This window comes from Mustela putorius, unplaced genomic scaffold (genome assembly GCF_011764305.1).
Source record: "Mustela putorius furo isolate JIRA1106 unplaced genomic scaffold, ASM1176430v1.1 tig00000660_pilon_pilon_pilon, whole genome shotgun sequence".
Taxonomy (NCBI): Eukaryota; Metazoa; Chordata; class Mammalia; order Carnivora; family Mustelidae; genus Mustela; species Mustela putorius.
Genome location: NW_025421437.1, coordinates 568,425 through 581,197, shown reverse-complemented (window position 1 = coordinate 581,197; position 12,773 = coordinate 568,425). Strand labels below are relative to the sequence as shown.

Sequence of the window (12,773 nt, the reverse complement as noted above, 5' to 3'; positions counted from 1 at the left end):
CAGAGCCCAGCACGGGGCTCAGTCTCATGACTCTGGGATCATAATTATAAGATCACGGCCTGAGCCGAAACCAAGAATCAGACATTTAACCAACTGTGCTACCCCGGTGCCCCAAAGCAGTATAATTTCTTAATAAAAGAATTAACTCACGGTAAGTAACATATATATCTTGATAGTTATAGAACTGGGATGGATATTGACCAGAGGAAAGAACCAATTACAAAATATGGGGCTTGAAAGAGACCATAAAAAAGTTGTCTGTTTACCCAAGTGCTAAACCAGAGGTAAAATAGTGACTTTTCCCCTTTTTCATATTACCTTACCTCCTCTAAAATGCTGAAGATGATCAAGTGAGTAGGCAATGTTGAATCATTGTGAAACTCTTTATCTAGCCAGTTTAAGGGATTCAGATAGAATATATCTGCTTCGTCAAGGTACTGACTTTTTCCAGTCAGGTCTGGGGGACACTGGAGAAATCTCATTGGAAGTGGGTAGTGGACGTGGCTGTGAAGAGAAAGTTACCATAATAGTTACAAGAAGTTAAAAAGGGTGAAAGTTTAACAATTACTCTCAAGACCTACCATGTTCACATAACAAAATGTGAAGCCTAAATCTCCGCTGAGTCCCATTAAGGTGAAGAAGCAAGATTTTAATGTAGTTTTCTCAAAGATGGACAATAGGATTGTTATACCATGTGCCTATGCAGCAGCAGCATAACCTTCAAGTCCAAACTAAAGCATGAAACTCCACTTTAAGGTGGGATAGGAAGTCAGCAGTGTGGGAGACTTTGAATTCTCCAACATCAGTATGCTTTTCCAGGAATGGAAGGGGCCTTTGGGATGAAGTGGGTGACTTCTTAATAAGAGAACAATTCCCCATGGGCTTAACTGGCAAGGTAGAAAACTTCATGAACAAGAAAGGACTCTTGCTCTCTTCCCTTTCACATCCTTAAATAAGTTGTTGCTGTGTGGGGTTTTTTGTTGTTGTTGTTGTTCTGTATTTATATAAATAAGATTTAGTAATGGAGAGCAACATATGTTCACTGAGTAATGGTTTTATTGTGGCATAGAAAGACTAGACTGTGTGTAAAAAAGATGGATTGATGGAATTATGACAATTTAAGCCAGTTACTTGGGTCCTGCAAAAGCCATGTTTGTAATTGCCTAAGGAAAAATAAACACGTGATAAAGGTTTATGTTATCTATGAACTGCATACAGAGTAAATTTACACAAGACCTAACACTTCATGGCTTGTATAATTTAGGAGAGGAAGGTCTTGCTTCAGGGAGAAAACCAAAACAAGACGAGAAAAGTTCTAAGTCTTCTACTCTGAAGGAGACTTTTTTTGCTGCATTGTGCAGTTTGAAAAATATAAGAGGAGAACTTGGTGAACTACTCAAAACCTAAGATATCAACTATACAGCCATGTATGGAAAGCATCTCTATGCCTCTAGAATTCCTGTTCTCTGCATTGTTACTGCTAATGTGAGCACAGAGGAAGAGTGAATATCCCACTCTCACCTCTAGTTTTTTTTATATAGGAGGTGAACCTCAATTTGAAGGGATACTTGGGTCTTACATCTAACCTGTGGCTTTTGCTAGGCAGTCCCAACTTTCTAATTATGTTTTAATGATTGGCATTAATGATTCAGTTGAGTATTCCAAAAGTGTTAAATTATCTTAAAATGATAGCAGCTTTGATAGTTAGTTGATGTTAATGTTAGTTGTAGTTAATGTGCACATGGAAATTTAACTTCAGACTGTTTAAAGCCAGGCTAAGTAGATGTAGAGCTTTTTAAAGGAAAGCAATTTGCTTTGCTCATGTTCTGTTAGTAGGCAACTGGAAGCACAGGCCCAAATGGATTTCTTTTGAAATGTCCTGCATAGTTAAGGCAGTTTTAGTGTTGCATTTCTCAGAAATATGTAATTCAGGCATTAGAATATCATCTAATTGAATTTCCTAATTTTTATAGGTGAGACAACTAATATAAAGAGATTTAAAAAGACTAGTATAAGACCAGGGAAGCAGTCCAGCAGTAAATCTGGAGTAGAATCTAGTGTTTTGAGATTAATTCAAAGTTTTAAAAATGGAAGATGTATTACAAAGATTTATAGTAAGCTCAATGATAACAATTTTACTATGGTTACCTTCAAATGATCTACAAAATATTTTATATTATACTATTTTATAGTAGATCATTTAAATATGTCACATTTTTAAAATAAAGCTTACTTAAAAGTTGTATATGATTTTCATTGACATAGTTTAAATGGCTTTTAAAATTCAGTGAATATGGATAAAGTTTCAGATTTCTTAGTCATTTGAACAGTTATCAAGTAAACTCAGGAATCTGAAAGGAATTTTTAAGTAGTTTCATTTTCTTAATAGCATGTAGTGGAACAACTTCTATTACCTATAATAAGGAGTAGAGTGGCAAGGCATCATTATAAATACTGAAGCTGAAGATTTATTTGGTTTATTGTAACAGAGTTCTTGAACATGAGTCATGACATCAAGAGTACCTCGTTGATGAACTAAACCAGTATACAGGGCAAGGAGCATATTCGATAAAAACAGGAAGCTGAGTGCTGGTTTCTTCCATGTTTTCAGGTGGTTTAGTGAGTACCCTGTATGAAGACAGACATGAACTATAATACTGGCATTCTTGCTTTAGGATAGCTAAGCAAACGTTAACTGCAAATACATTTATAAACCTTAATGGAAGTAGCACAAATTGAAATAATGTCATGGACAAATAAGAAGCAATATGTCATCTTTATAATTTCTCTATTCGCTGTCATTGTCCTCAGATCTTGACATTTTTCTTGGAAAAAAGAATGGAAGGATAGAGGAAAAAGAATGGCTAGGGAGTCCAACAGACCCAGATTTGAATTCTAACCCTGGCACAGGTGTCTTCTTTTACTTTGCTGAGCATTATTTTCCTCATCTGCAAATGGGGTAACAGTAACTTTTCCAAGTATTAGGAAAAAACGTACGTCCAGTGCTTATCCTGGTACATAGATCATTTGTCTGTCTCCTCTCTTTAATCTCCCAAGCGCTAACAATGGATTGTGTACATATGTGGCAGAGTATCCTCTGAGAAAAATACACCACTGGGAGATTTTCAGAAGTTACTGTATGTATGGTGGCATGGGTATCTTCTTCTGAAAGAAGTATGTCTTTTCTTTTACTGTAGTGTTGGGCAATTTGGAGATGTTGAACAACTTATTTTTAAATTTGTAAAAGTTATTCTTGCATGTGGCAAAAACCCCAAGCAGAATAGAATAAATGAAAAGTAAAAGTCTCCCATCCCCTTCCTATAGTCCTCCTCCCCAGCAGTAGCCACTGATAATGAGCATATAAGGATCTATTGAAAATACCCTTAAAAAAACAGGCCTTTGGGGCGCCTGGGTGGCTCAGTGGGTTAAGCCGCTGCCTTCGGCTCAGGTCATGATCTCAGGGTCCTGGGATCGAGTCCCGCATCGGGCTCTCTGCTCAGCAGGGAGCCTGCTTTCTCCTCTCTCTCTGCCTGCCTCTCTGCCTACTTGTGTTCTGTCAAATAAATAAAAATAAAAATAAATCTTTAAAAAAAAAAAAACAGGCCTTTGCATTGGAAAAGAATGAGCTTATTAATGAACTTGACATTTTATTCATACCCCACATATACTGTTTTCATGGAATTTCATGGAATTTGGGTATCCAGGATCCAGTCTGTGGCTTGCCTGGAATTTTAGCACTAATTCCCACCAGGGCTAAGGCACTGTTTTCCATGATCATCACCTAATTGACTGCTTCAGCTGTTTTAGGTTGGCTCAATCACTGAAAATAACATGAATAAAATTAATTTTGAACTGTTCCCATTTAAGGACACTAACATGAAGTTGGCCTAGGAGGGACTATTTCAAAAACAGGAGTAAATTAAGACCTGTAATTTACTTGATTTACATCTAGTACTTCATGTAAGGACCTACTTTATAGCCAGAGGTTTCCATTGAGGTTAAACAATAACATTGTTTTTTAACCCTTAAACTGTCCCTGCTCCCTTTCCCCCAGGGGACTTACTTAAAAACAAGTCCTGGAAACCAGCCTCAGGTAAGAAAGCTCAAATACAAGGGTGGGTCAGGCCAGGTGGAGACATCCAGTCAGTGGGGGGGGCGCTTACAGTCTTCTAGCTAATTTGGTGGTGGGCTAGTTTCTATGGCTACCGTGGGGTGAATTGTAATTCAATCAGCCACCTGTGTGTGGCCAGGTCCAACCCCATGGCCTTTGCTCCATACAAGTTAGTCTGGAAAGCAGGGAGGGGTGGTCCTCTCTGTAAGGGGCGGCCCCGACCTGTCTATTTGACGGCAGGTCTGATTCTTGATGCTTGGCAAGAAATAAAGCTTTGCTTGACCTTCGCTTTGTATCAGTCTCACTCCTTTAATCACAGAGCCATTATTGAGGCATAACACTTCACATTGTCTGAAGACACTCATTCTTTCAACTTACCATTGTCATAAATTTAAAAAGTATATATTAACATTCAGTTTAGGAAAAACTAAAGATACCTTTTGTTGTACACTTAAATATATCTTAATTAGGTATGGTGCCTTTATCGCTTTTCTTTTATTTCTATTCATTGCTTTGAAGATTATAAATAATATATTGTACATAAGTAATATATAATTGAAAATAATAAAATAACTTCATCTATTCCAAGACATCTGATACCTGCCACTTACTTGATAGCCGAACCAAATTTGGCCAAGAAATCTTAGAATTTCATTCCTCTAGGAAATGTTTTAGATATCATTACCTATAGTTCATTCTATTCATTAGTTGGAATATCACACATCTCTCTCGTTACTACTACTAGAAATAGCTGATTAGCCAAAGCACATTTTAAAAAGTGTGGTAAAAAATGCAGGAAGATCAAGAAAACTAAACCGACATGTACAATATATCTAAATTTATGTTTGCTATGGTAAAATAAGGAACCTACTAAAGTTTGAGAACTATTTGAGTTTTATTAGAATTGAAATAGGATTCCAGGAGTTCTCTTATCTGTAATAATTCTAGTCACAGAACTAATAGACCAGCAAGCTTAAGAGCTGTGCTTTCCTGAGTAGATGGGAAAAAACTAAATATACCTATTGGCCTCAGATTACAAAAATCTACATTAAAGCCTATCCTGGCAAGCCACTTTAGAAGACAACTTGCCCTCAGGAATATTCAAATGAAGTGTTACCTCTTCAGGTTGCATTTGTGAAATGTTCACTCATCCACAGTCTTTTCACTCACTAAATGTTCCTTGAAAGCTTTTTTAAAAATGGGCATTAGGGATACAATGGTATGGTGACTGATCTAAAACTGGAGTGCACGGTGGTAAATTCTGTAAAAATGGCATTTTGGGTAGAATGCTGGAAGAAAATGTGCTTGTATTTCCATCTGGTTCAGTACGATGGAGTCTTAAATTAGGTAATGCTTTTATTTTATATTTTCTTTGTGGTGATAGTAGGATGGATCTTTTCAGAGAGAACTGAATCTCCCTATTATTTGGGGAAAAAATACACAGAAAATGCTGGGAAGAGGAGGAAAGAAGGAACAGTTGAACAGACTTGGATTTGAAGACTTCCAGGGATTTCAAACTGTCTGACACTGAACATTCTCCAGAGAATTGCAGAAACTGGAGCTGTTAAAGGGAGAGATGGAAATACATTACAGCTGCAGTGCTAGTCTGTGCCACAAGAGAAGCTTAGGATTCACAGTTTACTTACAGGGAAGCAGTATGGTTTCTTCAGTATTTAAAAAAGGTAACAAGATCCTGTAGCTGCTGTCTACCAAGTCTACATAACTATGTACAAATAATAATGCAGATGCAATTCTCACTGCAAGGATCCACCCTAGAATGAGCAAGCTTCAGAATGGGATAGGCAGCACACTGTAATGTAAGCATCATCTAACCTGAAATGTGAGACCCCTCTCCCAATTACTGAAGATTCTGTGAACACAAGTTTTCTTCTGTTCTGTAAACCACTTAGGGAGATCTTTTGGCCTCATGTAATTTCCAAGAGAACAAAGACCTCCTATGAACCTGGGTTCATAGGAATTCACACACCTTCACTTCACATACAGCAGTCCTCCCTTCTCTGCAGGGGATACATCCCAAGACCCCTGGGGGATGCCTAAAACTGCCAGTAGTACAGAACCCTATACTCTTAACAGCTATATAACAGCTTAATAGTAACAGCTATTATTAATAGCTGTATTAGTATTACTATTAGCTACTATTACTATTACTATTAATAGTTATAATTGTAACAGGCTGTAATAAAAGTTAAAAGAATGTGGTCACAACATTTCTTATTGTACTGTAGCCATCTTCCTTGCGATGATATGAGACGATAAAAATGCCTATGTGATAAGATGAAGTATGGCAAATGACGGAGGCATTGTGATGTGGTGTTAGGCTACTACTGACCTGAGGATAGGTCAGAAAGGGGATCATCTGCTTCTGGATCTTGGTTGGTGCAGGTTACTAAAATTGTGGGAAATGAGGACTGAATAAGGGCACGCTACCATAGTAACTCTAACTCAAGCTAAATAACATCCCAGAATATTTAATTTGCTCCTGTTACCTATGCCAACAAAAAGATACATAAAAGAGGAAGTTCTTAGGAATTTGTAAGACTGATAATTATCTCTGGGAAATGGAACCAGATGATTAGAGGATGACACTATAGGGTTTTTTTCTTTTTATACCAGGAGTTTATTTTTATAACAAACACACTGGGTTCTTATCCAATCACGATCAGATCACTGTTAAAAGTTTTAAATCCATCATGTCCCAGCTGACTCTTCTCCAGAATAAAATCTAAAAACTTGAGTATATAAGAAGGCCCCGCATGAGTTGGTTCCTTCTTTACTCAGCCATATATCCTAATCATCCTATGATTTATCTTGATACACACAGTTACTTTTTAAGTTTTGGATACTTCCTATTACAATGTATTTTTAAGCAAGGACTGATCAGTTCCTTCTTACCAAGGTAAGGTTCATTGGAACGGAGTGGATGCGAAAGTTAAGGACTGTACATTACTGATCCCATCAAACACAGGGGTAGGAAGGGTGCACCCTTGTTTTGACAAGCCTTGACAGAAAATCCAATCTAAAAGCCCAAGAAAAAGATTTCTACCAAGTCTTACCAATCAGAGATGTTTCTCTGGGAAAGCTGTTCAGTTAACTTAATTCAGCATTTACATGAAAAAAAAAGGTGGTTTAATTCTGTGATGGAACATACAGGAGAATGGGCCTGGGGAAGAGAAACTTGAAACTATTACGAACAGTAAGGAGAATATTGGGCACAGAGATAGCAGGAAGAATTTTATGTTGCTACTTCACTAAGGAAATAAAGCTATTTTCATATAAGTCCTAAGAAATGCCCAAAACAAGATGTTTTAGGGCTTTATTACCATTTTATTTAAAGAGATAAATTATCAAAATAACCACCTGAAAGAGTGAAGGTGCCTCTGAAGAGAAGAATTGGAAGGAGGGCGGGGTACCATTGTTTTTTTTTTTTTTTTTTTTTGTTTGTTTGTTTTTTTAAAAACAAACATATGAAATGGCTTTTCAAATAACGTGCATGTGCAGTTTTGATAAAACAATTAGTGTATGGAGAAACAGACTAGCAAGTCTGTGTTGGCCACTGTGATAAAAACAGATGAAGCAGATACCCAACCTAAAATTAGTAGCAGGTGTTGGAAACCTCATCAGCGCAAATTACAAGAGGTTCAACTAAAAACATCAATCCTACTAGACCAATGGCACCTTTCTTTTACAGATAAGGAAACAGAGGCACAAGGTTATACAGTTCACTAAGGATCAGAGCCAATTACAGAAGGTACGTTTCTCAGAGTTAGTCCTGTTCTGGATAGAACTGAGGGAAATTCAAATTAGGCAAGAGAAGTTACTGTTGATTGAAAAAATGGCTGCAGTTATCACTCTTCATGTCCAATCTCTACCTGAGCTTGAAGTTTCTTTCTCATCTCTCGAATCTGGTCTGGCTTTGCGACTTGCTTTGACCAAAAGAATGTGGTGGAAGTGATAGTGAGACAACTACAGACACAGTAAGTTCTAAGCAACTGAGTTTTAAGGTGTCTATTATAAAGAAATTGCTGACTGAGTTGTTAGGTTTACCTAAAAATCAGGTTTTTAAAACAGGCCAAAAAAAAGAATAAAAACTTGAGATTTAAGGTACAGTATAACTCAAGATTTCATATAGTTAGAAAAGACACAAATTAGGCCATTTAGAACAATTCTGAAAAGAACTCTTATCTGACATTGTTCCTGAACATCCAAAGACTAATGTCCTGGTGAGCTCACTATGGACTCTTAGTGGGAATACAAGTCTCTTCAGGTCCAATTCAAGGACCTTAGGAATGTGTCCAAAGGAGGGATCACATTCTTTGAGAAAATGAGGGGTTTTGCTAGTTCTCAGTCCTTTAGGGATCCTTCTGAGTGGACAAAATATGGAACAAATCCTGATTCTTGTTCATTAGAAGGAGATCCTCTTCAAACCTCATCAGCATTTTATCTCAATCTTTGGAATTGGAAACAGGTTACCAAGAATGTGCCACTTAAAAGATGCATTCTTTTGGACTGGGAATGAGGATTCAGACAACCCAGTCTTTCTCTAAAACACTCTGTAAAGACATGGCACAGAAATGGAATGCTAGAAAAACCTTAAATTATAAAAATGAAATGAAACCAAGTTCCTAAACTAACTGAATAACACACACAAATATTTGACTTCTGGACTTGATTTAATTATAACTCAACTCCAGCTCAAGTGGTGGTAAAGAAAAATTTTAAATCTGAATAGTGATTCATGAGCAGATGTGCAGATTTGCTCTGATGAATCCGCCCACTATTCTTAAGACTTGACAAATAGCTGTTCAATGCCTATAATTTGTGCCTGCATCTATATATGAAGTGAGACTATAAAGTCATAACACAAATGAACTTTGGTTTCAGCAATTCAGATGTGTCAAATATTTGGATGTGTGTGTGTATACATATATAAGTTATATATGTGTGTATATAAATTATATATGTATTTGTATATAAATTATGTTTGTATCTCAGTTGAAGACAGTACATATAGCTGAGATAGTGTATACTTGATCAAAGCTGGCTGCTTAACCCAGTGGATGGTTTGGTGTTTTGTTGTTTTTTTTAGGTCAAAAGTTTGATATCATTAACTCCCTAGTTTTTTCCAGCCTCCAGTCTCCATTGTATACGTATTTCTTCCCTCCCCAGTAGTGATTTTTTTTTTTTAATATTTGAGGGAAGCCAAGTCATTTATTCTGAATTAAACTTGAAGTTAATAAAGTTTCAATTCATATTTTTTCCAAAACAACCAATGTAAAAATTCACTTTCTCCAGAGATCAGTGCTATAAGACTTTGTAGAAGTCACATGTAAAAAAAAAATTATTCCAAAAGACCTAGTGGAAAAATGGAGAAAAAGCCAAAAATAAAATCAGAGGCATGGATCACTTTAAAAATTGCATATGCATTAGAGTGAATCTTAAAGTGGTAGATGTGTATGAAGAAGCACTAAAAAGTAGTTTCAACAGCTATAAATACATTGTTCATTTGTCAAATGAAGAATTCCATAGTTTAATCATAAACTTAAAATGCTATTATAAAATAGATTTCATTACTTTAGAATAAAAGAGTCCTACAACCAGAAACACCACCACTGAAAGGTCCTTTGGATATTAAATCCTTATTTTTTTATATCACATTTTAGGACATAGGAAAAAGTATATTTAGGCAGTAAAAAGAATACTGGAGTAGTCTACCTTGTAATTGAATAGCAACTCTCATTTAGTTTAGTTGAAAATGTATTTTAGTGTTTAAGGAAAATTTATTATCTAACCTATTTCTACATAAATGCAACTTTTTCTATATTAAACAAAAATACTTACCACAGAACACCATACAAAATGGTAAAACTGGATAGATAAACCTAAATTCTTTGTGGCTCAACATGCTATAATAAAAAAAAAGATATTAAGAGAATTACATGACAACTTGAGAAGTAAATATATTTAAAATGAAATATTAGCAATCTGTTTTTCTAAATACTGAGACTGAATTTCCTGCTTCAGGATGCAGTCTCATTATTTTTTAGTTAAAAGATGATGAAGTGTTGAAAGTAATCCTAATATTTGATGTCAATGTGAAATTCTAAAGTACAATTACATTCTAAAAAAGATTTCTGTTACCAACCCAATTAAGTCATATTACTCAAATTTGGAATAAAGATACATACATTTTCATTTAAAAATATTTCTCTAGTCCTTCAATACTTAAAATTTTGGTAGTTTCAAATTTTACGAGCAAATGAAGTTTTTTCAACTCCTTGAAAACTGAATGTAATCCTTGTCAAGCAAACTATACATATCAGAAGTATTCATTCTGAGCATCAGCATAATTATTACTTTTTCTATCTGCTAAATAATCTCCAGTAATAAATCATAAGAGTCAATACATATCCAGAAGATAAACAGTTTACTTTTTGAAGAATTTAATTTAAATTCTTGGTAACATTAAATAAATTAATTACTTGAACAAATAAAATCTTACCTATAAACTAGCAGTGTCCATAGCACAGTTACCAAAAGTATTCGGTACCTCTTTGGGGCCAGAAAGCAGCCATGAATAAAGAAGGGTAAGTGAGTACCCAAGACAGCTGGAAATCCTTGACTAAAGTACCAATGCCATGGATGAGAACCATAAAATGTTCCCAAATTCTGAAGCACGTTAAATTTCAAAAAGTTATATTGAACCAGGGTCCACTGGCATAGTTGATGGAAAGAAAATAGAAATATATTAGTGCCAAGTATGAATCTTCAACATTAGGGAATTTGGCAGAATCTTGAAGTCTAAAAACCAAACAATACTTTATATTAATAATTTTGATTAATTACAACATGAAATCATTCTTTATTCATTTTTAATGTTCTAAGTTTTAATTTATAAAAAAGTTGTTAATTTATAAAAAAAACTAGGTTTCTGCAATTCAAGAAATCATGAATAAATGTTCGTATGTATTTTGATAATGTAAGTTTTACATACAGTAAATGATAAAGAAGATCCTCAAAATAGGTTTTGTATGAGTATATGTGTTACCCATATTAAAAACTTTATAGTTTATGATATCGCACATTAAAATATAAGCCTTGAGAACATTACCTTTTGAATTGTCACCAACAGCAACAACAGTTCGGCAAAAACAGCAGTTAACAGTAAGTGCTCATTTCTGCCAGGCAATATTGTAAGCATTTACATGCATTATCTCATTTAATCCTTCAACCTTATGAAACAGGTACCACAGTTATTTCCAGTTAAGGAAACTTCTCCAAGGTCACATAGCTAATAACGAAGGCACCAGGTTTCAAACTGTGGCAACCTGATTCCAGAGCCCCTAAGTGACTTAAAATCAGGGAACTTAAAAACAACCAAAGGCCATAACCAACAGTCATTACGTTAAAATGTCAAATCAAATCCTTGAAGAGAGTATTCTGATTAATTTGGAATTCTGAATGATTGAGTTCAATTAAAGTTTAAAAATTTAACCTTTGTAACAAACCTGACTAAATTGTACAAACTTGACAAAAATGCTATAAAATGGGACTCCTTTTAAGTTCAACTATGAATATACAATTCCGTTTTATAGAAAACACAGCAAATTGAATGAAAGGCATATGCCAATAGTTTTTTTTTTTTCAATGTATCCCATAAAATTTTTAAAAAGTGATTTGCCTGTGTTCCCAAATATTCAGAGATTAATAATAGGTCAGGTTGAGTTTTTAGTGTAATAAATGGTTAGATTAAAAATAGCTATTAGCTTAATGTATTTTTACTTACTTGACCAAAAAAAATACGATCAACTATCAGAGACAAACTCAAAGTGACAAATCTGAAAAACAAAATAGAAGGGTGATTAACACTCTGAAGTTACAGAAAATCCAATATTGGCATATGGCTTTTACAAATGCTTGGCCAACCAAAGTCACTTTAAAAATGCCTTACACTTTTGTCAACTGAATATGGATTTACACGTTGAGAGGTCTTTCACAGATAGAAGCTGTATTTGTTTATTTACTTATTTTTAGATTTTATTTATTTATTAGACACAGAGACAGAAATCACAAGCAAGCAGAGAGGCAGGCAGAGAGAGAGGGAGAAGCAGGCTCCCCACTGAGCAGAGAGTCCGATGCAGGGCTCGATCCCAGGACCCTGAGATCATGACCTGAGCCGAAGGCAGCGGCTTAACCCACTGAGCCACCCAGGCGCCCCTAGAAGCTGTATTTAAGGAAAGTTTCTAAAAGTAATGAACACTGTATTATCTATTGCTATACAACAAAGTACCCTAAACATTGGCAAATTAAAACTATGAACATTTATTACTTCATTGTGGGCCAAGAATCCAAGTGGAGCTTAGCTGGGTGTCCCTGGGTCAAAGCCTTTCATGAATTATCAAAATGTTGGCTGGGGCTAGAGAGTTTCATCTGAAGGCTTGACTGGTGCTGGTGGGGAAATCTGCTTCCAAGCTCACTCAACATGATGTTGGCAGAGCTCAACTCTCTCAACATGGATGTTGGCAGAGCTCAATCTCCCACACATGGGAGATTTTAAAGACTTTTAAAGACTACCTCCTGACATGGAGACTGGCATCCCACAGGGTAAGTCAGCAAAGAGAGAGTAAGATGGGCATCTAACATG

At 35.6% G+C, this 12,773-nt stretch overlaps 1 protein-coding gene across 4 annotated transcripts in view; it reads right to left on the bottom strand.

Annotated features, from left to right (window-relative positions):
* The window catches only part of PIGB (phosphatidylinositol glycan anchor biosynthesis class B), a 41,299-nt gene that overhangs the window by 807 nt on the left and 27,719 nt on the right, over positions 1–12,773 (bottom strand). For all 4 annotated transcript variants that reach the window (XM_013049278.2, XM_013049280.2, XM_013049279.2 and 1 more), the window contains 5 exons: positions 11,916–11,967; positions 10,632–10,843; positions 9,971–10,035; positions 2,415–2,628; positions 324–504 (listed from right to left, as the gene is read on the bottom strand). In XM_013049278.2, the coding sequence (XP_012904732.2) occupies positions 324–504; positions 2,415–2,628; positions 9,971–10,035; positions 10,632–10,843; positions 11,916–11,967 (724 nt within the window). The remainder of the gene's footprint in view (positions 1–323; positions 505–2,414; positions 2,629–9,970; positions 10,036–10,631; positions 10,844–11,915; positions 11,968–12,773) is intronic.